The following is a 26736-nucleotide window of genomic DNA, read 5'->3' as shown; positions in this document are numbered from 1 at the left end:
AAAAAAATAATTCTGAAGCGGTTGACTAGGTCATGGTTGAACTATTAGTTCTAATATGGGCTACAGTAGGTCGCCAAACCCACCAGACCAGCTTGTGTTTGAACCAAAAGAGGCTCAAATAAAATAAACTGTGTTTGAACGGCAAGCATCCGTTTGACGGCATTGCACCGTAAATAGTCTAATATTACCTCCCGAGGTCATAGTTTTCCGACCTTAAGTCTCAACGCGATAATTGAAGCATCAAACTCTTTTAAAACGTTGGGAATATGTTCCTTCGACGTAAAATACGACAAATTTATTTAATTAATAAAAAGAATTCTTTTGATTGATATTATAAATCGGAAAATGGATATAAAATGTCACAAATTTCGAGCTTTTTCTCCCATAAAAATGAAATTGGCTGATTTTATTAAAAGAAATATGGCTGAAATCTTGCGTCACAGAGCAAACCCAATTTCTTGCAAAAATTGAAGTCATGGTTCGAAGACGGCGAAATTCGTCATTTTCTACTCCTTTGCACCATTATTTCTCATTTGGTAAGGAGTGTGTGCATTTTACGCTCAATCTTGTTACCTAAATGTTAATTATGTATGTAAGGTTCATGCCTATTTAAAAACCAACCGAAATTTTTACTTGCTTATTGCTAGTACTTTGTAGTACTGAGTAGGTATAAACATGACATTTGAATGATTTGATATGTCAAATGAATTGGACCTGACAGCTTTTAATAATTAGTTATTTAGCTGTACAATATGTGTAGACAACACACTGGCTTTGTTGCCACTTGCCCAGCAGGTATTTTGATTAAAATTGCAGCAAACGAAGATTTTACTTTGATATACTATATAGGCTATCATATATATAGGCCTATTGTTATTTTTTTCAATTTCTAATAAAGTAGGATAGGTAGCTATGTGTCATTATGTGATATTGTGTTTTTGAATAAAATAGTAGGATCCAAACTAAGCCTAAGGAAACTAAGAGCAGCATTGGAAAGTTCAAATTTTAGTTTGAAATATTTTCAAGCTCTTAGAAATTTGGAATCATAGGGCCTATGGCTTGATCAATGATCATACACTTTGGTTAACAATTAGAAAGGAGATGATTCATTTGGTAAAAATCTTGCAGCTTCAAAAAAATGAAAAAAAGGAAGGCCAATTGTGGTAAACGCGGTATATTCCAACATCGTTGGTAATTCCAACACTTCTCAACCTTTTCCATTATATTAAGATTTGTCTTAGTTCCACGCATTTGTTGATGGTTGAAATAGTGATGTCATACTGTTGCGCACCATACTATTGACAAAACATTGAGTCTGGGCCGTCTGGCAACTGGCAGGAAAATGTTAAGATCCAAAGAGAGACTGTGCACATTAGCCTACCCAGTGAGAACATCAAAAAACATGTCAAAGTTGATAGCAGACCTTGCTCTACCAAATAGTGATAAACTGTTTGTGTAAAAATGATATTATGGTTTGAGTCTTTTAAATAAGCCTGTGAATATATTAGGAATCCTTTCAGCTGATTTCAAGTGGTAAATAAATTAATAGATGATTAAGTTAGGATATGGTTTTAGACACATAGAAACTAATTCCAACACAGCTTGGAATTAGACACACACAGCTCGTTCCAAGCTGTGTGCAAAAATTGAAATTTTCTTAATTAAAAGCTTAATAGCTCTTAATTAAAAGCATAATTAAGTAATGCTCAATATTCAATAGTGTTCTAATTTTGAGCTGTGTCGTATTCCAATACAGCTCACACAGACACAGGCCACAGCAATCGGAATTTGAACACAAGAGGGTTGGAATTACGAATTAGTAGTTTGAAGTGTGGCCAGAATTAGTCTCACAAAATGCCTAATTTAGTCACACACAGTGTCGAAATTTATGGATTTAATAGGCTTGCATTCTAAAGGCTTTTAAATAAATATGGCAACAGTTTGTGACGTTTCATTGTTGCTGGCGCATAGTGCGGTGTTTTGAGAGTGATGTAAAACAAACAGAACTTGAGTTGCGCATATGGTGATTTTTTTATAGCTATTCATTTTTTTATACGTCCTTAATGTGTCGGAAAATACAGCATTTTCCCTACCACCCATGGCACCCAATTAGGCTATACAGCAATCCCTTGATTACCGCGATTAATAAATCCCCAAGTTTTACCGTGTTAAGCAAAACTGCGCTAATCAAACTTAAGAATATATGGGAATAATTATAATGAATCCTCAAAAATAGCAAAGGAAAGGAAAATTATGTAGTTTGATAAAAGTGAGCAGTAGATATGGCAGGGATCTTGACCAGTTTAAGGCTAACGATGCGTAGATTAAGGGTAGGTCGCAAATTTTTTTTCCGCGTTAATCAAAACCGTGCTAATCAAGAGATTGCTGTACTTATAGTTCAACAATAGTTGTGGGTCCATTATTAATCTATTGATCTACCTATTTTCTACTTTGCATATGCAGGCCACTGGCTTGTAAAGAGATATTTTCCATGCCTTCTCAAGAATAAGGTAATTTTCCAAACTTTGCATTGTCATAATGATAGAAGTGTGTTTTGACTTCCAAATAATCAATATTTTTCAATGTCTCTGATTCAGTCTCAGAAGTGGGATAATAGCCTAGGTAGTATATGAATTAAATGAGTATGATTTCTTCAAGTACTGTTAAATGGGGTAAAAAGGGATGGATGGGGTAAATTAAGACAGTTGTCCCTCATTTTGTAGAAATGTTGTAGCAGGTAAACCAATCAAAATATTGCAGAACTAAAAATAGTGGTGTAAAGTTCAATATTTTTACTATCCTATGTAGCATGAAGCAAGTTAAGAAATCATACATTTACTACCTCTAAAAATCTCTGAAAAAAGTGTGAAAAGTGAGATGTTGAAACATACCTCTGCTAGGGTCTGTAGCAAAAAAAAATATTGCCATATAAAAAAATTTTACTTACACACAAGTTGCACAAAGGTGTTAGGTAAAAAATGTGATTGACAGAATTTGCATATCTCATTAAAAAAAAAATGCCAGCCATTTCCTGAAGAGGGGGTAAAAAGGGACATCCCCCCCATCCCCGGGGTACTAACGGACACCCCCTACCCAAAAAGCGCATTTATGTTGAAATTCAATTAGCAAAGGCTCCATTTCACAAGAAATCAATTAACCACAACAAATTTTGATTATATCTACCTGGCTCAGCAAAAAATTTACTTAACAAAAAATCAATGCATCATTCATAAAATTGTGCAAATAATGTCATAGAAAGAATTGTGCATAGAGCAACATAAAATGAAATGTAATTAACCTAAATTATGATTTATTTTTCCAAAAAATATGATGGTTGTCACTAGAATATTCCTTTCTGCTTCAGGTAATATACGTTTTTTTTATATTTTTTTGTTATAGTGAAATCACAAGACCCAATTGAAATGGTGTGAAATTACAAGCTGTCCTGTAAGCTTACAGATACAGAAAAGTGCTATACGACTGCTGATATGAAGCTTGCAGACTTGCAGTGGACAAGGTTGTTGTAAATGCTCAATGGCATGTTCATGGATGCAGTAGGGTAATATCACATTATTAATATGGTAATGTATGGATATTGTAATATCATCAAAAAGGAAAAACAAGTAAAAATCACAGAAAATGTCATTTATTCTACATCTACATCATCTGCAATGGAAGCGGAGGACTTCAGATTACTATTAGTGATGGATGAGTACACTCTGCATGCTTCAAGTGTTTTAAAATTAATTTTTATTTTAAGTGTCTTGGATTATCCCATTCCAGGGGTAATTCGGGATGCTTTTATTTTGTGTCTGGCACCTTTCAAAGAGCATATGGAATTTTTTAAATTTTCCATAAAATAGCGCTTGCAAAGAGCTTTAAAATGAGTCTAAACTTGCTTATGAAATGTTTCATGATAATGAGTTGACAAAAAATGCTCAAAACCATCCATTATTACCCCGTTTGACAGCAACCCGCACATTTTTTGTGTTTTTCTACCATTGACTTGTTAATATAACCTCGATGAATTTTGTGCATCAAAGTTAAATTTAATAACCAAATGTCATTTTTACTAATTTATGCACTGTTCTTATAAATTGTGAAACCTTGTTCATAAGGTTCCAGAGAGTCATAACTGATCATTAATTTTTGCACTGTATTTTGGATTATTATAAAACTTGCTTATTTATCAAGTTATGAATTCTAATTACTTCTATACAAGTTTTGGGGATTTAAATTCTGAAATCATCACTTCTAGATAACTTTAATAATACCACATGACACATGTCAAGTTCTCAAAAATCCTGCTTCTCTCATTTATAAAAGTAGTTAATGTTTACAAACAAGGAAAATTTTCTGAAAGACATGACACATTTGGAAACTCACAATGGGAGACAAAATTATTCCTGAGCCTTCTTTTGTTTCAGTGTTATCTGAACTAAAGGGGGTGAGACAATATGGAAAAAACGGCACAAAAAAATTTATAAGGACAAGTAAAAAGGTGGTTTAATATTGAAACAACTTTTCATCATTTAATTAAATCTCATCATGGATCAAATCTATTTATTGTGAAATCAAATTCGACATTGCCCAAACATTGACATTGCTATCTTCAGTGTTGGTATTATTGATATTTTGAGACCAGAAAGAAAAGTAAACATGGCACCACATAGATCTAAATGCAGTCAGTAAATTGTGCAATGTCAAACTAGTGGCAGCCTCTCATGAGCTCAGTGTACATCTTGGTATAGCAGTGGGAAGTGTAACATGGAAGGCCGCCGAGTCCTTTTTGTTATACAGAGTGTCCCAAAAAAAACGATACTCAACTTTGAATGGCTGTAACTCGAAAAGTAGTAGAGTTAAAAAATTTTGGAATGTCAGGATTTGTTCCCTATGTTTTTCTGCATCTCTCCACTGAAAATCAGACAGATCGATGTAGCCATAAGTGTTTGATAGAACTTTCAGTGACATGTGCTAAAATCGTGCTTGCGCAAAGTTTTAGTAAGAACATTTTATGATGTCTTGACATGTTTTCTTTTTGCTGTTTTATTTTTTGTATCTTTGGTGAGACAAAAACATGGCAATCTTTAGTGAGACCTGAGAATATATTACCTATCCAAAATTCCATGGTGGTGTTGGGATGTTAGCATCAGGGTGGCAAACACGCAGGCATTTTTTATTCAGGGTTAAGAAATGTAAATGAGAATTAGGCCATATACATTTCAGCACAAGTTTTTGAAAGTCAAATGCATATATGGTGAAAAAATTTATGTAGGAAATGCACCTAAGTTAATGGCAAGTGTGTGTCTGGCAAAACTACCATCAAACTGGGTAATAAGGTATGGTTTTGAGCATTTTTTATTAATAACTTCTGCTCAGTTTAAAGGTCTGTGCAAGGGCTATCGTATGGCATCTCCAAAAAAATTCCATATGCTATTTGTAAGGTGCTAGATGCAATATAACAGCCTGACAGCCTCTTGAATTAATCTGGAAATAGGGTAATCAAAGACACTAAAGATAAAACTTAATTTTAAAGCATACAAAGTGTACTCGTCCATTACCGTCAACCGCACAGTAACAACCGGGCCTACTCGGGACTGGTGGGGTAACTCGGGACAGTCCTCCGACAGGGCGTAAAACTGATTTAGTAGCAAAACTAATTGGAATATTGCAAAACTAAATATAGTGGCGTAAATGTCAAGATTTTTCCTATCTATGTAGTATAAAGGAAGTCAAAAAATACCGTACTTCATTTACTAGCTTTGAAAAATTCCTGAAAAAAATTATGAAAAACACTATTTTCAAAAGTCACTTCTGCTAATGTCTGTAGTAAATAAAATATTTGCTGTATTAAAAAATTTTATTACATAAAAGTTGCACCCAGGTGTTGGCTTGACACCTTTATTTGCGGAATTTACATACCTCAATCCCAAAAAAATGGCAGCCATTTCCGCACGGCAGGGCTACTCATTTATTCTACCTCTACATCATCTACAATGAAAGAGAAGGACTTCAGAGTACTGTTAGTAATGGATGAGTACACTCTGCATGCTTCAAATATTTTAAAATGAAGTTTTATTCCAAGTGTCACGAGTAGCCCCGTTTGATGGGGCTACTTGGGACACTTTTTTTGCTTCTGGCACCTTACGAATAGCATATGGAATTTTTTTGAAGATGTCATTTGATAGCCCTCGCAAAGAGCTATAAAATGAGCCTAAACTTGTTTATGAAATGTTTCATGGTAAGAAGTTGTTAACAAAAAATGCTCAAAACCATCCCGAGTAGCCCCGGTTGACGGTACTAACAGTACTCTGAAGTCCTCCTCTTCCTTTGTAGATGATATAAATTTAGAATAAATGACATTTTCTGTGATTTTTTCTTGTTTTTTCTTTAATGATATGATATTATCGTATCCATGGACATGCCATTGAGCATTGAATATGACCTTGTCCACTGCAAGCTTCATATCAGTAGCCATATAGCATTTCTTGGTCTATATCTGTAAGCTTACAGGACGGCTTGTAATTTTGCACAATTTTAATCAAGTCAAGTCATTTCACTATAACAAAAAATATCAAAATAAACATACCTGAAACAGGAAGGAATATTTTAGTGAGAACCATCATATTTTTTTGGAGAAATAAATCATAGTTTAGGTTAATTTATTTTCATTATTTATTGCCAGTGCTCAATTTTGTCTATGACATTCTATGCACAATTTTGTGATGAGTGATTATGCATTAATTTTATGTTAAGTGAAATTTTTCCACTGAGCAAGATAATTGGAAGATTGATATAAGGTTGATGGTAAAAAAATGAGGATGGATGGGGAATATGAGTTTTCAGACCACAAGCCAGTAGTTATGGCTGTGAGAGTGAAGGGGAGAAGATGAAGAGTGCCAGGAGGGTTATACAAAGAGAGTGCCAAGGATAAAGCGGGAGGTGTTGAAAGAACAGAAGAGGGAAGGACACAAAGTGGAAACAAATAAAAGTATGGCTGATGCAAATGAGAGAATAAATGAAGGTAATAAATGGATAGTGCTTGCAGGGGTGATGACTGAGGGGGCAAAAGAAGCATGTGGAGTATGTGAGAAGGGGGTTCAAAATCCCTGGACAATTGGGTGTGAAGATGAGCTTAGTGTGCTGAATGAGAGAGTGAGGACGGCGGTGCATTTGAGAAATGAAAAGGTGCAACTGGCGGGTAATAGGAGAAGGCTGAGGCAGATTAGAGATGGTAGATTGATGGAGAGGCTAGAGAGAGTTGGCTGGAGCAAGAGAGGAGGTGAAGCAGGCGAGGAGAGCTTTGCAAAGATGGTTGAGGCATCTTGAACGAGAGTGGTGGGAGAATAAGGTTAGGGAATGTGAGGAAGTGTGTGTGACCGGCAGAGAGGGAGACATGTACAAGTGTTTGAGGAAGATTGGCACATGGCGATGCAAGGCGGGATCAAGTGCAAATATCTGTGTGAATGAATTTAAGGAGCATTTTGAAAGAGTGACATGCAAGAGGTATGAAGAGAAGCCGCCAAGAGTGATGGAATGAGCGGTCAATGGTGCAACTGACCTGTAAGAGTGTGAGAGAGCAAAATAGGCAAATGATCAACTGAATAAGTGCCTAAAAGAGAAGAGATTGTTGCAGCAATGAAAGAGTTGGTACCTGGGGAAGATGGAGTGAGGATTGGATATATTAAGTGAGCAGATGAAGGAGTGAGAGACAGAGGGATTGAGTTGGTGAGAGAAATGTTCGAGTAGAGTGTATGCATGGGATGAATCTTTGAAAGTAGGCATTATGATTCCATGATGTAAGAAGGGTGATAGGAATGACTGCAATAACTATAGGGAGGTATGTCTGTTGAGTATGGGGGAGCAGGATACATGTGAGGGTGATAGCAAAGAGAGTGGCATGGTGGGTTGAGCAATTGGGGTTATCAAATGAGGAACAGACAGGGTTTCAAAAGGTAAGGTTGACAGCAGATGTGGTTCAAATGATGGTCCGTATGCAAAAGGATGTGGCCGATTTGAAGAGAAGAATGAAACTGAATGAGAATGAGGGCATGAATAAAGAGGAGTGGCCTGATGGATTTGAAAAAAGCATATCCGAGAGTGAATAAACCGGGTTTGTAGAAATTGTCTTGAGAGGTATGGAATGAAAGGGAAATGCTTGGATAAGATTGTGGATCTGCACGAGTCAACTGTTTACAAGGTGAGAGGGAAGGAGGGAGTGAGTGAAAGAGGTTGGGGTGACATGGAGATGGGTGCCAGGGGGGTTCTTTTGCTGGTGAGAGTGCATGGGAGAAGAGGTATAGTGAGTGTGTAAGAGCAAAAGTGTCCTTGGCTTTGTTTGCAGATGATACATTGACAATGATGTGAGAGCAGTGAGATTGACAATGATGTGAGAGCAGTGAAAGAAGTGATGAATCAGTGGGAGGAACGGAACAATGAGGAGAAAGAGGAGGTGCTGGAGTTTGGGATGGAAGAGAGGAGTGAAATTAGAGTACTGGAGAGCTGGGTGAGTTCGGAAGCAGATGAATAACAGGATCAAGAGAGCTAGAAATTTTTGATGGAGAGTAAAAGGGTGGCTGAAGGGGTCGAGAATGTCTATTAAGCGTCAGGCAAGGGTGGTGGAGGCATGTGTAGAGAGTAGTTTGTTGTATGATGTCAGGCATCAGAGAGAGAGTGGTATGTTAAGGATATGAATCGGTTGCAAAAGTGGATGGATAAGTGTTATAGATATGTGTGGAGTGATCAGAATTGCCAGCCTCTGAGGCAAATGCAAGCAAGAGGTGTGAATATGTGGGATGTTAGGAAGTGTTTGGGTGTAAAGAGTGTGAGATGGAAGATTGAGAAGCGTGTTTTGGAGAGAGTGAAGCCAAATTTCATTTGAATTCATTTTCTTTTTTGTATATTTTGTCTGAACTGTCCTATTGATATTGTCATTTATCAGCATACTCAGCATCACCATCTGTCCAGTGTCCATCATAGTTGGTAATGGTGATGCACTGGCCTGGAGTATATCTACCTTTTGAGCTGCAACTAGAGCTTTTCCACCATTTTCCAAACTGTGAGATTCCTGCTAGGTGAATTATGTACCTCCTATCTTACTGCTATTAAAAGTGTATGATTGGGCTGCAACTTACAAAATGTAGCTAAAATTTGTCACTTTGGAGTTGCTAGATTTCAGTGAAAAGTATGAGAATTACATTCTAGGTGATGCAGTATCACATGAGTGTAAGATTATTTGAGCTTACCTGGTATTTCTGAAGGTAGGCGATTTCCTCTAAAATAATTTTCTTTTGTGTATATGTTAATAAATTGCCAGGTTGATCTGTTTCAGAGCTTTCATAGCTGTTTCTGGATTTTTTAGCTCTGAATAATTTTTCTTTTGAGTTTGTACAGAAATATAGGATATTTTCAAAAACATTGAGTATGACACCAGAAGCCCAATGTTCAAATGGCACTTTAGTATCTTAAATGAATTTCAACTTTTTATGGTCAGGATTTGTACTCCAGAAATTGAGACTTGGGCCAAAACGTAGATTTTTACACCTGAGTAAAAACACATGCATTTTGATCTCAATTTGGCAAAGTATGTAGCACAGACTAATTCCATTAATTTCAAGCTGCATGGCAGCCTGCACTGACTCAAGGTGTCAAATTGATCTCAAGTTTGAAATCTTTGATTCAGCAACTCTCATGACCTGATAAAGAGTGCACCTCTGACAGTTGATTAATGTAGGCAAAGGCTTCTGTGATAATAATTCAATATGCAAAGGCCAATAATTAAGATAATTTTGTTTAAAATTAATTATCATTGTTTTTGGCTTAAATTTGCAGGGCTAACATTGCTTTAACTCAATCATTTTTAGATCTTGTATGGCAAGTTGTTTGAATGTTCATTCAGTGTTGCTTGATCTTTGGTTTGAGTCCTTTTATTGAAAGACTTAATAATGCGCTTTGAAAATGGTTCAGTTCTTGTGAAATAGTTGGCATTTTATCTCCTCTGCCAAGATGCATATAATGGTTTCTTTCTGTATTTACAGCGATTTGAGGTGCAAACTCTTTACCATGGAGTTGGAAGTAGTGGAGTTTGGCGATGTACGGCTGGAGCTGCCACAAGATATTTGCTGGGATTATTCTCTTCTGGCTGAGATCATTTCTCCAGAGACATGGAACAATTGCCTCACAGAAGAAAATAGAGAAGAACTAATGGTTTGTCCTTTAGATTATAGTTTATCAGAGCTTAGCCCACGTATGCAGCATCATTATATTTTATAATTGTTTATTTTGATTGATTTCACTCTTAACAGTTTGTATCTTTGCATTTGATATGCTTCTCTTGTGCATACTACTTAGTGCTCATAATAACCATGATGGTCTTATTTCAACAGAACTATCTACCTACATTCCCTGAAAATGATCTGGAATTGAAGACTCATACATTGGAAATGTTCTTCATGGACGTCAACTTCAGACATGGCACACCACTCAGAAACTTCCACCGACTGCTTCAGTCTGGCTATTTCAACCCAAACATTGCCAAGCAGCGCAAAAAGAGAGAGCAAATCAATAGAAAAATTTGGAGGTATGCTGTCAGTTTTCTGCAGCTGAAGGAGAATAATAATTTGTTGTTAAATTTGTAATTGCATCATGTCATGAATAAAAGGCTTTTCCTTTAAATATTTTCCTTACCATTGGAAATTAATGAATTTAATGACATTTATGATCTGTAAATTCTTCTGGAAAATTTTCAAGCCTCTTTCTGATGTCTAATGAAAATTTGATGTTTCTTGCAGTTCATATATATTATTTTATTTTATTTTGTTGCAAATTTACCTAGCAAATTGTTTTATTCTCCTAATGAAAAATATTTATGAAATATATAAATTCCTTCTGATGTATATCAGGAATAATGTTGTTTTTATTCTTAAAAATTCATTATTTAGGCACGAGCATGCAGAGTACCTGAGATGTACATTAGAGGCAACCATCGTGCGGCGGCAGCAGTACATTGACTTGGCCAAAACCCTGGGCCCAGACTGCCGTCCTGTGCGCATCTCTCAGCCATCAACTAGTCTCATGAGCATAAATGGATATAATTCATCTGCCCAAGCTAGTAGTATTTGCTCAACAAGTTCATGGAAGGCAACTCTTGACCAAAAAACTAAGAAAAGATACTTCCGTGAGCTCCTGGCAGCTAAATCTGAAGCAGGACTTTCTGCAGAGCTGTCAGAAGATGAAAACTATCCAGGTAAATTTTCCTCTGCTGATAAACTTATTTTATTCATTACATGTTGAAATCAATTTGATGCTAGGCTAAAGTACTGTTCTAGTCTCATGCTTGACTGTTTAGTCAAGTATAAATTTTATAGTTATTGGTCATGGAAAATAATAAAATTGGTTATGTTTCTAGAGGGAGGAGGAGCTGTGTTGAGCAAGAAGCAGCGTCGGCTGCTGTGCAGTGCTGAGGCCAGCCTACCTCAGAAGCTCCTGCCAATACGACACACTCATTCCAGTGGCAGCTTTGGTAGAGATCTGGAGCTGGCCATGACAATGCAGTACAATCCTCTTGAGCTTACTGAGGCCAATTTCGACGATCTCTTAACTAAATACATCTATAAGAAACGCACCAAGAGAAAGAATGTACGAGTTCAATTTATTTTGCGTTTGTTTTCATAATTTATTTATGTTTATTGTAAAGTAGTTTTTTCATCTACTGCTAATATCTCTTTTAACTTAAGTAGATCTTATGTACCGAAAAATTGTCAGCTTTAATATCAGAATATTTTATAAGAATAAGGTCAGAATATTTTTTAATGTCATCTTACAGAATGATTTACCTCTTCAGGGGGAGTACTGCTTATGGAGTGATATTTCCGGCATCCGATTGAATGACATCGTCTGGCGCACATGTGAGAGCAGCAAGCGTCTCCCCGCTGGCGTGTCTGTAGTCCGTACCGACTATAAATGCTCCTCAAAAACCAAAGTGAAGAAAGAACGCATAACGCATGATACTGGAAGTAGAAGCTGGAGTCCCATAACGACCCTCAAGACAGAAAACCTGGATGATGAGGATGATGAACAAAATGTTCTAATTGATAATGATCAAGATGGAGATTCCTTGTCTGCCTTCAGTCGTTACGTGTCGCTGGGGTCTGGAGAGGTCAAGAATGAAGCTAGCTCCACTGAAGGAGACTTCAAGGGCAGGAAGAGACTCATGAAACTTGGTATCCTGCCTTCTATTAAGAAGAAGTAATTTGCCGATATCTTTTTGCATTAATACCTTTCGTTTATTTTTTCATATGATACACAGTTTTTATACATCTTTTATTCTGGGTGGCACAGATTGACTAGAATAACATCTATATGCTGCCTTAGGCATGGGTTTCATACTGATATTGTTCTGCTATGCCAGAAATGATTACGTATTTTAATTGTTATTTGTTGTAACATGTTAAAGGAAGTGTTAACTTTCATAATTCTAGGTGCTAGCAATTTATAAGGCTATTTTCAATCGTTGTCCTGTCTTAGGGTACCGGAACAAAGCTCGAAGGAAAAAACTGTCAGCAATGGTGCAGCAGTCAAGGACGAGCCTCCAGACGACCGCCCTGTGGCTAGCCAAGACTCTCTGTTTCTTAATAGCAGGTCAGTCTTGTTCCTCAATAATCTTATCAAAATCCATTCTGAATATTTTATTATGTAATTTTTCTTACTTGTAATTACGGCATTGCCAGAAGAGTAATGCTATGATATTAATTTTACATCTCATGATCTCTATGGCATGTTTTTTAGATATGTAACTAACTTACAAGAGATGTAACTAACTACGAGGCATGTTTTTCCTGTAAGGATCGTTTTGGAATTGAAAAAAGACGTGCAAAGATGCTGCAATAATTTTATTTTTACATGAAAGCCTGTACCTTAATCTTCTTTTCTACATAATTTCCGTGAATATTGAGGCACTTGGCATAACGTGGCACCAGTTTTTGAATACCCTCCTGATAAAATTCTGTCGCCTAACTTGGAGGTGCAATTCTGAATTCTGCTGAATTGGAGGTGAAATTCTGCTTTAAAATCGCCTGAAATTCTGCCACCTGACGAGTCAGGAGGCAGAATTTCAGGCTCAATCAATATTCACGCAAATTATGTAGAAAAGTAAGTTAAGGTACAGGCTTTCCTGTAAAAATAAAATTATTGCGATTTCTTTGCACGTCTTTTTTTAAGTCCAAAACGGTCTTAACTTAAAAAAACATGCCTCGTTTTTTATAAAATCACCATTATTTTGTAGTCAATCTGTTTGATGGTTTCAATTGTATTTGTCTTTGTCAAATTTGATACTATGAGTCATTGAAGTTTTTATAAATTTTGTATTTTTCCTATTAGATTTCTTTAATACTATTCTGACCATTAGATCAATAAGATTTTCTCCGTTACCACAGATGTGGCAGTGAAGAGATGCAGGTCTCCGTACTACCGCAGACGCACGCATGCTTCTTTTGTTTACTGCGTGACATCATTTGTCAGCCAAACGACCAGCGCCTTACCAGACCTCAGCTTGAATGCTGTGTTGAGGCCTGGCAACAGTCCATAGTTACTTCTGGCAATAACTGGTCAAGTAACACCTGGCACAGGCATGTCAGCCAGTTACATCCTCCCATGTTGTGGCTCCAAGCTCTGCCCGCTGCCATTTGTTTTCTGGCCGGGTTCTCACCCGAACTCCAGCCACCAGATTTCGTGCCGTATATTGAATACAAAGAAACAGTGCAAGCTTACCAGTGGATTGGTGCAGGCAGAGATTCTGATTCAAAGCTGCAGCCTCTATACCAGCATTGGATCACAAACAGGTTAGTATTATTGGATTATTTCATTTTCAAATATTGAACATGAAATGTAATTATGGTTGATGTGAAGTGAAAGTCCTGGATAAATTGTTTTCTGGGAGTTGGCTAACTATATGGTATTGTTTACACGGTGGCAGGTCGGGCTGGTCCGACATCTGGCTGCCAAAAGGAGAAGACTCGGCCCAAGGATCGGTCCTGAGAGAAGAGCTTTTGGAGGAGGAGGCTGAGGAGGATGAAGGGGAAGAAAGCATTCCATTGCCCCGCTTCCCCACAAATTGGGTGGTGCAGCCGTCATCTGAGGAAGAGAAGAATTTTTTCCGAGCGCAAGAAAAGATTAGATACGAGCGACCTCACAAAGCCTTCACCTACAGGTGAGGCGACTGGCAAAGGCACTAACAAATTGGTTACTTCTGAATATTTTTATGAGATTTGTTCTCAGGCGCTGTATGTTGGCTCATAAACAATGCCCTTTCCTTTTCTTCATGGACTACAGTCCAAATTTTGAACGATGCTTTCCCAAATTGAACTAAGTTCTTTTCAAATTTTGCATAAAGCAAGTTAGAGTCTCAAGCGCGTTTCTCCTCTATCAAGTTCCTCTATATATCATGAAAGACTTGCTGCGACTATAATTATTTCTTATGTCTCTAAACGTGAAAATATTTAGTCACAGTTAACCCTGGCAAAAATGGCGCATATTGTTGTTAATATTGAATGCCAAGGTAGAGTGAACATTATCAGAATCATTTATTTTCGTATTTGACAACATAAAGATATTTAAAATCGAAATTTACTTCTTCACAAACGCAGCATATTATTAATGTTCAATACCAGCACAAAGTGAACATTGCCTGGGTTGCAGAGTGCACGGATACGAGGCGGTGGTTGGGCCAGTGAAGGGCATCTACTCGCAGCACAGCGGCCCCAACAAGGCCCGGGGACATTCTCTGCTCACGTCAAGCCGGCCTGCTTATGTCACCATACTGGCTCTGGGTCAGGCTTCAGACCAACTACTATGCTATTTTTATACACTTCTTATTTATTCTCATTTATACTCTCTTAAAGGTTCTTTTTCAGTCTCTTTTTTTTCTCTTAACATTGCTTATTTCATTACCTAGATCATTCTAAATAGCCTTGAAGGAAGTTAATTGTTCAATTAGCAAAAAGACAATATTTTAAACAATAGCTGATGCTATTTTAAAAGTTCACGGTCGAATTTCTGTACCTAAGCCCTTATTAATTGAAGTACTACCTATTGTTTATTGTTGTCAACTGTGAACCATGCAATGCTGAATGATTTTTAGGATTTTATGAATATCATATGCTCGTCCATGATACTCGTGTTATAATCATGTTATATTAGGTTGCATCATAAGGTTGCATATCCGTAGGTTGCATCATAAGGTCATAAGGTCGTAGGTAGGCACCAAGGCTGAAGATCTTATGTGCCCTGTGTGTATTTAATGAATTTGCATTACAAATTATAACTTGAGACCATATTTGCTCATTGTTAAAAGCATCATTATTCGTGAATCATTCTCATTTGTCATATTATTCATTTTTAAACAATCATTCCGTTGACTTCACTAAACATGAGCATTGCAGGGTTGGACACATGTGGCCACTTATTTACCACTTTCCTACTTGCAGTAAACCTATTTTAATGGGGTGAACTATTTTGTTGTAGTTAACGTATTTCATTGTAGTGAACATATTTTATTGTGGTAAAAAATTTTCAATATGGCTACCGTATTTCAGTGCGAGACGCCGTAGCCCGCCTGCCAAACGGAGAAGGCACTCGGGCGGAGATCTGTGAGCTGCTGCGAGAGTCGCAGTACGTCGCACCGCTGCAGTCCACGGCCGCCGAGGGGGCGCTGAACAGCGTCGTGTCTGGAGCTCTGGACAGACTGCACTACGAGCAGGACCCTTGCGTCAAGTACCTCGCCAACAAGAAGCTCTGGGTCTACTTGCACAGAAACCGCGATGAGAAAGAGTTCGGTGAGCCCAATATTAATGCCATGTTTTATGACCATGTTTATTATTGCTACTGAAATGTTTGTGCTCTGGGCCTACTTGCACAGAATTCGTGACGAGAAAGATTTTGGTAAACCCAGTATTAATGCCGCATGATTCGATACATTCATTTTAAGTGAGTAGTCTTTTGTGAGATAGGCAAACCAAAATAAAAGAAAAAGTTAGCTGTTTAGTTTTGTTAAGACGTTAGACACTGTGAAGAGGCTGAGGTACCGCCATCGGGCCACATCTAATCCAATGAGGATCATTCACGATTTCTTCATACTACAACTCCGTCTTGAATAAGATAATTGCTATTTGCTCAAATTTGGAATGCTATTCCAGCTATTTTTTCAAATCGTGGGCAATGAGGTAAATTTTGTAAACTTTGCATTTCAACTGTTATCAGGATAACATTTGGAACTGAACACCGATGTTAGTGAAGCACTCAACTTTTCTACCATTCTCGCCATGTACGTAGGTTTAAATATTTATTCTTCATTGATGGGTATACCATGCACTTCTGAAGCAGAACTGTGGTGGTAGAAATAAGTCATTTTATCAAAAATTGGTGAAAATTACGTAAATAAACGCCCGATTATGCTTCAAGTATCCTAACTTGGAGGAGTCAAGGCTTGCCCAGTGGTTTTTGAGGGAAACGCAAAGCAAACAAATTACTCGCCTGTCGTTGCCGAGTGCCCCTTCAGCCCCTCCCCCTCCTGCCCGGGGCGTGAGGGGCCAGCTGTTTGCCAAAGCACATAGGCGCCTGCCGCCAGCTGGCTATTCATCATTCGCCTAAAAGCTGCCTCTTGCCTCGAAAACAATACTATTGTGGCCAGGACCGTGTTAGCCACAAATATGTCGTTGAAGTGTTACGGAAAGAAGGGCTGGTGACGGTCAAACTAACTCGCGGGCTCAAATTTTACAAAGATTTGATGGTCTCAGTAACTTTGACTTCGCACGGCAGTACCTCGGCCTCTTCAAGTGGTATCAATAATGCTATCTATAATTGCATATCAGTAGTCTGCACATCTAAGTTAAAACTGAAAATCTGTAATTACATCAAAAATAGGTTGACGGATACATTTTTTTAATGCCAAAGCACATATTGGGTAATTCAGAACTCTTTAATTAAGACATTTAACAACTTGAGGGGGTATAATTAATCTGATGATGGCAGAGCGCATGCACCACCTGCATGGCCCTGGCACGCCGCGGACCAAGAAGCTCACAGTCCGGCGGCACGGACGCCCCAAGACCCCCAGCAGGGAGGGGGTCAAACCGCCCCCCAACGTCGCCCTCGACCCCCTCAATACTTCCGCCAAGGTGCCGTGCCATATTTATTCCATTACTTCTTGAATCGTTCACCTCAAGTAGTTCATTTCACGACTCTGAAAAATGGTCAATATTTATCTGTATGACGTTCACTGCTGTGTGCAGCAGTGAAATTTTCTTGGTACACACAATGTATGCGCTCTCTTTAAGAATTGGATTGTTGGATACAATTTTTGACACCAGTTGATCACTGGTAACTCTTTTCCTCTAAAAGAAATCAGTTGAAAGCTCCGAAAAATACTGATAAGAATAGCAACAATTTATGTCTACTTCTCTTGACTTAATGTGTGTTGTTACTCCTTGATAAATCTGTATCAAAGAACCATTGAATGTTTCTACTTTACTAAGATACCGTCGCTTTGAAGACTACTAGCTGAAAATTACAATTTAGCAACAATAAATAATGAAGATAATCAGAATGACGATGTTTCACTTGTCTCCAGGTTGAAGGAGTACAAGTGGCGATGTTACCTGAAGATATTCTAGTCAAGCGCGACGTGAGCAACCAAGCGCTGAGCGGGACCGTGGCGAGCAACATCAGCAGCACGATACTCAGGAACATCAACAGCAACAACAATAAAGCTGCTTTGCTTAGTTCCATCAATGCTGTTGCAGGACCACAGGTACCTGGATTTATTTAAAGCTAAATTTTGCTATGTTCATAACAATATTTATTCTATATATATATATATATATTCAATTAGTTCATACAAGTATTTCTCCGGTCAAGGCAGAAGTTAATGTATTAACGTCTCTTATGATGTTCTGTAGTTAAACCTTTAATTTCAAATATATATTTTCTCATGCACTTCGTCGTTGCAGGTTTCGTACACTGCAGGCAGTGTGCAGCACACTCTCCTTAGCACAGGCCAAAGTTCTCTCATCAATAGCAACAATGCTCTCCCAAACTCTACCAATACTGGTTCCTCCATCTACACTGGCTCCGCAGTTGCAATAAACTCTGGATCCACTTTCACCGTCAAGGGATTGCTAGTCAAATCCACAGCGTCATCAACACCTGCAGTAACCTTATCTTCTCCAGCACTTATAACGACAGCTGCTCAAAATACAATGTCTATTGGGGCTTTTGTTACGGCCACTATTTCTGGGGCTCCCATATTCTCGCTGTCGACGTCCACGCCCTCAAACACAGTTCTTAAGGTATGCTAATTAAAGATGTTATTGTCATATGAACGTTGTTGTCTTCCTTACGGTGTGACGATTTTACCAGTTTCCAATGAAAACTGAAAAGAGCGTTGAACCAAGTTCTAGGTAAACCTATTTTAGCTTTCATATATTGATTTAATCTTTTTTTTTTCCTTACTAAGATATAGTTAGGATTTAAACCTTTACCTTTAATTAAATGTGTTCAGTTAAATTACATTAAATTCACTGGGGACATATAAATTATAAGAAAGGGCTGATATTTTTTTTAATTCTATGAAGGCAATCATTTTGCTAATGGTTTAATGTGGCCAGGTTGCCGGCGGGAGCATGCGCACTATAATGGCAAGTAACCTGCAGACCATCCAAGTCTCGACGGCCTCAGGCATTCAAACCATCAGGGTTGCGCTCCCATCTACAGCTCTTGGCAAGGTCAGTTCCCGCACTCGTGTGAGAAGCTCAGCTAATTTAATATTACTTGTCAAAATATTTATTGTAAATTGCGGCTTTCAAATGTTTTGGAAACACCATTTTAAACCTCATAATAGCTAATTCTAAAAGATATTTACTACAATTTTGCTCTAAAGATGAATGAAAATTTGTTTTAATTCGAGCTCAGCTTACATTGATTACATTCATATGCCATATAATGGAAGTTTTTGTTCATGAGAGAGAAATTCATTTCTCTCTCCTAAGCCTTGAGTTTTTTTCTCAGGGAAATGTTATCAGCAACGTCAGTGAATCAGGCGGCACTGTGTCCAATACCCCCAGTAAGCGTCTACCTCAACAGCTCGGCCAGCTCATACAGACATCCACTGGCACTCACTTCATTGCCACAGGTAATTGAAGTAATTGAAAAGTTTTATTTATAGTAGGTATAACCAAGCAATACATACAATAGTATCGCTCACATAAAACTTTATTCAAACTTGATCCGACTGTGTCATTAAAACTTGATCCAAGACGTAGAATTGTTTATAATACAGAATAATTGAAGAGTTCTGTTTTGATCAGGTGGAGGCAGAGGAAGCCTGAACATCGCGCAGTTGAGTCAAGTGACGACGCCAGTGAAACGAACGCCCGGTCAGTCGCCTGCCATCGTGCGTCTCAGCTCATCAGTTCCAGCACTGAGTGGTGGGTGTTCTCATCAATAGCATGGGTAAAATCGCCGGAAACATTTGTGGGCAATATCCTGGTTAACCAAATTCTGTACTCTGACAGTATTTAAACTGTTAGCTACTCTATGTAATACTCGCAGATAAATGGGTTAGCTTATGACGTATAACAGGACAGGCTAGCTTAGCTTCATGCGGTTACGTCTTATACTGTTTAATTGCATGAAATGTCAAGGCAATGCTCAAATTAATGAGATATTAACCAAATGAAGATTATTAGCTTCGAGTGATCTAAGGTTTGTTGTGCAAAAGTTTGTTTGGTTCTCGCAGTAGGAACATCTCAATAGTGTTAATGATCGTCTGCGCTAAAATGTTTAAAGCAATTAGAGCAAGATCTTATGTTGTTGAACATGCACTATGGTTTTAGATTTATTTTTCAGTAATTTCATTTTCTGTTATATTTGCTACAATACTTGATGGCTTTTCCAGGTGCTGCCACCCTCCATGAAACGGCATCACTTCCTACCACATCGACAGTTGTAAGGAATTTTATGCACAATTTCCTTCTTGCTACTGATATAAAAAATTCATAAATTTTCTAGTTTTTAATTTGAGAATTTCGCCCTTTAATTGCAGATTTGTGAAAGTTCGTTGAATCATGACTAAATTCTTTCTATAAACGCCACTCTATTGTTAACAGGCGTTGTCATCTTCAATTCAGGCGTTGTCATCTTCAATTCAGGTGTTGTCATCGTCAAATTAATTTTATTTCGCCTTAAGATCCGGAACAATAATTGGTCCTTAATATCTTAAATTAGCTGGAAAATCTTTCCTGAAACATTTGATCGCGTAAATGTTTTTTTTCTGCAGATTTCGGTACTTACACATTGAAATAGGTTTATATAAATCGAGCTTTAGGTTATCCAGATTTTGTTGTTAAGACTGATGTGTTGACATGCCAGGTCTCCATGAGCATTGGACCCACAGCGTCTGTCGGCTCCCCACGGGTTTCTGTGCGGTCGCTGGGTAGCAGCAGCGCCAACCTTCCGACTGTGCTGAGCAACCTGAGCTCTACACCCAACCGGTGAGTAGCCTCAGCTCTACACCCAACCGGTGAGTAGCCTCAGCTCTACACCCAACTGGTGAGCAGCCTCAGCTCTACACCCAACCGGTGAGTAGCCTCAGCTCTACAACCAACCTGTCTGTTGAATGTCTTCACACTTCCGTTCAATTTAATACTAAAGTTTGTCCAAAAGACACAACTTGGACAGGTTTTGTATCATGATTGTGTTTAATAATATGGTTTTACATATTTGGGCGGGCTTCTTGTGTTGTGTGCTGATGTCTGGTGAGCGATTTATGCTCTTGACTGCTGCGAAATTATTGAGATCGCATCAAAATGTTCTAGGCACTATTTACTTCTTGACTTGAGTGGCTGACTGTGATACAGACTACGAAGACCAGGGAATTGGTTCGATTCATTTATTTATGTTTCAGTTGAATGCATATTGTTTTAAGTCTCAATTATGCTATTTGAAGCTTATTTGTAAATAACTTCAAGTGCGTTTAACATTCATTAAATTAAAATTGTGAAAAATATTAATATTGAGTTTTATTTTCAAATGTATGACCATACAGCTGAGGGCGGTGTATTTGTACATGATGGAGAACCCTAAAGCAAGTGAACCTGTATCATTCATCCCAGCCCTCATTAAAGTCCGATATGCTATTCCTGGAAAACTCAATCTTAAAAAAATTTGCGTCGGTTATGGTTTATTTTAATTTGCTGAATTATAAGCAATACTTTATTCATTCAGAGGTGACATGACGGTACGGAACTTGTCCCACGCGGCGTCCAGTACAAACACCTGCACCAGCCCCAGTGCCACCACAGTGACGGTGAGCGGCACCACGCGCTTCCAGAGCATCGCGCCGCAGCAGCTGGCGGGCCTTAAGCTTGTACAGGGCGCAGCTCACTTGCAGCCTGGTAAGGGCAACTCTCGGTACAAAATATTTGATCGTGATGTTGATTTTTCCAGCTCTGGATGTTTTTCCTCTTGATTAAGAGGCGTTAGATTGCATTGAAAACTTTGCTAATTATCCACCAATGTCAGTAGCTTAATATGGAAATCCACTTCTTGTGAAATTGCAGCTCTTTTTGTGCCAACTAAACTAGTGAAAGTTCCGGCACAATAAAAAATATCTGAGCATCATTGCTATCTTGGCCATGTTCCTCACCAGGCATTGGGCAGAAGCTGGTCGTGTCTGGCAACAAGGTGCTCCTGCAGGGCGGCAAGGTTGGTCCACTAGTTATTTTCATGCAAGTTCGTTGGATTCAATAAATCTTCTTTTATCGCCATTTTGGTAATTTAATTATTCATGACGAAAGCGACAAATTCAAGAAGTATTCATGAACATTTAATATTGATCACGTCACGAATAAAGTCTACGAAAGCATGAGCCTTCAGCATAAAAACTGCTCTCGACATTCCCAAAAATTGTTTCTACTTATTTGGCAGGTGATGCAAGGAAATGTGCAGCATTTGGTGACTTTACAGCCACAAAAGCAGCCGCTCTCTGTTGGTGAGTCGTGATCTATTCTCATTTCTCCTTTCATTCCATCAAAATTCATAAGTAATTATACAAATGAATAACATGTGAGTAAATTCATTAAAAGAAATTACTATTCTGTGTGAGGAAATTACTATTCCATTTGGCTTCTATATTCACAAATTAACTAGCTTACTAAATATACTGAACTTTGTCTGTCATGTCGAATAGTAGCACTACATGAATGCGTAACGTAGCAACCAAGGATGTCAAAGCTTGTTCCTAGTTGTTGCTGTTTTTTTTTTGTTCATGCTTATACGTACCTCCTGGGGGGGATTCTTTATCATCTATACTGTTTAACACGTTGACTACGATTGCTTCATCTTGTACTTTTATTTCATTTTTTGTACTTTTTTTAATTAAGCAGGGTTGCCAGACGGTCACTTTTTCCGGACGAATGCCGTGACTTAGTTTTTCTCAAATGCTTTGGCCGGCTAAAATTTATGATAGGGGTACTTTCTAATTAAATTTTAAATACTGCAAAAAGAAAATAAATGGAATTTTTATAGCGAAACCTACAAATAAACTAGTATACATTGAATTATCGGCCTTTTTTGGCCGTTTTTGTTCTCGGATTTGGCCGGTTTTAGGCAACCTGAATTATGTGCCACTACCTCCTGGAGAAATACATTTCGTGGTACGCATTTGTACCAATACGTAGTCAACGTGTTAATTCCAATATTCTTTGCGTTAGTTTCCCTGCACGTGCGGATATCATTTAATTTAATATCCAGTGTGCTATATATACTTGTTAGATTCTCGATTAGGTACTTCATTTACTATGAGTAAAGAACGGCAATATTATATTCGGCTATATTAGCCAAATATTATATAATATTTATAGATATAGAGACATATACAATATATATGTTTCTCGGCTATATTAGCCTGAAATTAGCTTGAGTGAGAAGCAAGTAACGAACTGTGGTGTACTTGCAGCATCAAGCAGCAGCGGCGTGCAGAGCGCCACGTTTGTGCCACAAAGCTCGAGCAGCGCGGCTCAGACTGGCGTCCATCAGCAGCGCCTCATCGTCGCACCTGTCACGCACTCCGCTGCAGGGAATAAGGTTAGGAAATTAACAGCATCGCTTAGGCTTCAGTTTTCTTTAAATGTGTGAACGGTTTAAATCACTATTCATAAAGATTGCATAAAAAAGTAGAAGTATTTTTTGAGCAAATGTTATTAGAATGTGGAAACAAAAAAATTGCCTCAAATGCATACGACGGTGTAGAATGGAATTCCTGCAGTCTGACATAACCCTTATCGCTTCGGGTACCAGCTGCAAGCTATCTACTCTTGTAAGAGGATTTGTGTAATACCGGATATACCGTATCAAATAAAGTGTTGATAGATATTTATTTACCTCACGTACGCCCTAATTACAGCTTTTAGAAGTATATCCCTCTTTTTAAATATATATTTCTCATTCAGTGGCCTATATAGCCACCGAACGACAAAACCTGCGAGGTTAATCGCCAGCTTTTTATACAGGTTATTCGAAATGAAGTCCGTTTTCTAGCGCGCCCGTGGCGATTAGGAAAAATTGGTAAATCTTGCTTGAATGGTGGGCTTTTCTTGAGATATAGGATACCAACGGCAAATGATATTAAGAATAACCTTTTATGCGAAGGGTTTAGGACTCAGTTTTGCTGTTTTGGGTTTAAAACATCGTCTCTCATCCATTGCTTCATCATTGAAGTTTTTCATGAAATCTTTCACTTTTATTGAGCTCATAACACGTTAATGAGTGGACGGATTGTCAGAACTTGGCCGTACAAAATGACTAGCGCAAGAAGACAACCTAATGACTAGCGACAGCAGACAACCTCCAGACGTCTAATCTTGTCCCATGCTGCAGCAGGCGACGCGAGGTGTGGGCAACTTGATCAGCATCGGCAACAAAGTCATCCTTGCTGCACAGAATGTATCTCAGGGCGGACAAGTGATCGTCTCTGGGGATAAGCTCGGTCAGGTGCGTCATCGTTTCCTCTCGCTGTTAATTGTTCGCCCCCGTTTGCCTACACACCTGCGAAAGTTGTGGTCTCGCTTGTAACGACTTTTTATGCCGAACCGAAATAATTACATGTCAAGTGAGTCACACAGATTAAAATAGTGCAATATACGCATTAAGCGGGCTGCTATGTGCAGAGTATGTGAGCCTCGGCTGTGCAGCAAACCAGATCTTGTTATTCCGATCTGTGTCTTGTTAAAGAACAAACATTATCCTCTGTGGGAATTCATTTGGAACGTGATTTTAGTTAGTATTAAATAAGAAGAGTACGTTATCTTACATCCACCGAATAATTCTAATTTCATTACACTGCCTTGAGAATTTTGTAAAAATGTTACCTTAAAGCTATCGTTTTCACATACAACGGAATCAAATAAATTCGTGCATCAGCCACGTTAACCTTATCCGCAGGTGTTGATGAACGGTGAGAAAATTACTGGCCAGGTTCTGAACATCGGAGGACAACAAGTGCTGGTCACTGCCCAGGGAGGATCGAACACCGGTCAGCTGCAACAACAAATCGTGCTGCCTGCTAGCACATTACAGGGCGGCCAGATTTCAATCAAAGGGCTTCAGGCCTTTCATACGCTAAAGGTAAACCTCACTCTAACTTGAAATGTGGGTTATTTATTTTCGTGACTTTGTGTTATTTCGTTTCGTGCCAAAACAAGTTTTATTTTCAGCTCTTCTAAACCTTGTACCACTAATTCTTGAATATCTTGTAATCAATAATTTGGAAACCATGGCACACATGAAACCATGGTACACTGCTTACGATTGATATCTGTTTTACTTAGTATTTTCAATGCTTGTCTTGTTATTCATTTTGTGTAGGTTATGCCAAGTGGTGGAAGCGTGAGCACTTCGACTGTAAGACCTCAGTCACAGGCTAACCTGACAGCAACGCGAGTTAGCAAGCCCATGGTTGCTCGAATTGTTCAGCAAACGCCCGTTCGGCCCAGCGGCGCTCATCAACTTGCTAAAATTCTTACCAAAAGTACCAGTAAACCAGGAACGGATCCAAGTCCGCCGCAAATGATACCAACATATACATCAATATCGACCTCTACAAGCAAGGGCTTGACGCCGGTGCAGAATGTGATCAAATCTAATGGAAAAACCGTTGAACAATCGACTAGTATTTCGGCAGCCATCAGTATAGATCAGAAGGTGTTAGCCAGCATTATTTCTTCTAATTCCAGTAGTTTCCGAAATTCTCCTAATTCTTCGTGACGTGAATAACTGCACAGCGTTATGCAATGAAAAATTTTATGTAGTATCACGCATGAGGTTTATTTTATACATCGTTATTGCTCTATTTATTGTGAATTTTCTTTTTCGTTTGTAAACTGGAGCTAATATTTAGTACAAACGTATGCAAAGAAGCTCTGGTTTACTTATTTACCCCAAAATGGTATTCTCGAACACAATTATCTCGTGTATTACGTTGATTTCGAGCCCAACTTTGTCTAAACTGACTTGTATTAAAAAATATATAAACATTGTCTCCTGTCACGGTATGTTATAATCACAGAAACTCAAATTTAGATTGAGTGCCATTCCCACGTAATATTACCGCGAAAGAGTAATTTTATTATTCATTTCCCTCTGTTAAGGTGCGTGTACGCGGGGCTATTGTTAGCTGCGAGTATTCGCGCCTCAAATATTGTGACGATATATTCTTCAGGTGAGAGTTGCTGATGTGTTTGCGTCTGCATTCAAGTTGTCTATTTGTGGTCTGGTTAGTGGTTACTGGTTACTCTAGTATCGGCAGAAGCTCTGCTGCAGTCGTAGTGTGTACGTATATGACGCTCTGTATGCTGCTTAGGGCAAGTGTTTCTAATGTCATGAACTATGTCTTGTCCCAGCAACGACGGTTCTATTAACGGCAAGGTGTTCAGATAATATTAAAATGTTCTTATAGATATTCCAAAAGTACGATCTACTGTGGAATTTACCTACGTCACAATGAATATTCCAACAAAAATTAATTGAGAAAGTATCATATTGAAACTCAAACGAGACGTTATTAGGCCTCTCACCCACACGCTACACTTATCTACAAAGTGGTTCACCTCCTCAGCAAGAGTGTCAACAATACCACCAACTACTTCATCGAACACCTCCTCAAAGTCGTCATTACCGATACGTTCCATTTCGACAATTTGCCACAATGCATTGATGTTACTCGACGGCTCCAAACGACGCACTGATACCTGCGGACTGTTTACCAAATACGCTCCTCGTGTATAGGACGTCTCTGACAATTTGATGACCCGTCTCCAAGGAATATCTCCCAATTCAAAGACCAAGGAATATCGCCCAAACTAATGAACGCAGCTCGATGAAACTTGGTGCACTTATTCATTAGGACCTAACGGTGATGCTTAGCTAGTGAAAATTTTCTCAATTTTACCTTCATTCATGAGTTATACGGTGCACCAGGCCGAAATTTGCAGTGACCAAGACATTTCTTTTAAACTACTGAACAGATTTTAACGATACAATGAATATACATTCCTAAACACGCAGCGGTGATGTTTAGCTCGTAGCATTTTTTTTCGATTTTTACTTCGTTTGCTAGAATTACGGCTGTACGGAGAAACACCGGTATTTCCTAGGCCGATCGATTTTGCGGCCGGTTTTCAAATTTGC

At 38.4% G+C, this 26736-nt stretch overlaps 1 protein-coding gene across 3 annotated transcripts; it reads left to right on the top strand.

Moving 5' to 3' along the window:
* The first annotated feature begins 219 nt into the window (after positions 1 to 219).
* Positions 220 to 25468, top strand: LOC108666965 (nuclear factor related to kappa-B-binding protein). 3 transcript variants are annotated; one of them, XM_047885471.1, is made up of 26 exons: positions 220 to 536; positions 10038 to 10206; positions 10386 to 10579; positions 10941 to 11245; positions 11408 to 11637; positions 11843 to 12246; positions 12526 to 12639; positions 13434 to 13838; positions 13973 to 14206; positions 14695 to 14825; positions 15591 to 15830; positions 17026 to 17171; positions 17624 to 17803; positions 18003 to 18341; positions 18660 to 18776; positions 19060 to 19183; positions 19359 to 19478; positions 19949 to 19998; positions 20422 to 20543; positions 21277 to 21446; positions 21701 to 21756; positions 21979 to 22042; positions 23009 to 23136; positions 23929 to 24042; positions 24493 to 24675; positions 24916 to 25468. In XM_047885471.1, the coding sequence occupies exons 2-26, from the start codon at positions 10063 to 10065 to the stop codon at positions 25312 to 25314; spliced, it is 4713 nt and encodes a 1570-aa protein (XP_047741427.1). In that variant the 5' UTR covers positions 220 to 536; positions 10038 to 10062; the 3' UTR covers positions 25315 to 25468. The 3 variants fall into 3 exon arrangements, with proteins under 3 accessions (XP_047741427.1, XP_018009431.1, XP_047741426.1); XM_018153942.2 differs by lacking the exon at positions 220 to 536 and adding an exon at positions 762 to 795; XM_047885470.1 differs by lacking the exon at positions 220 to 536 and having other exon boundaries at positions 23932 to 24042.
* Positions 25469 to 26736: the final 1268 nt, after the last annotated feature.

Source organism: Hyalella azteca, unplaced genomic scaffold (assembly GCF_000764305.2).
Source record: "Hyalella azteca isolate HAZT.00-mixed unplaced genomic scaffold, Hazt_2.0.2 contig17983, whole genome shotgun sequence".
NCBI classification, from domain to species: Eukaryota; Metazoa; Arthropoda; class Malacostraca; order Amphipoda; family Hyalellidae; genus Hyalella; species Hyalella azteca.
This window is presented reverse-complemented; position numbering and strand designations above follow the sequence as displayed.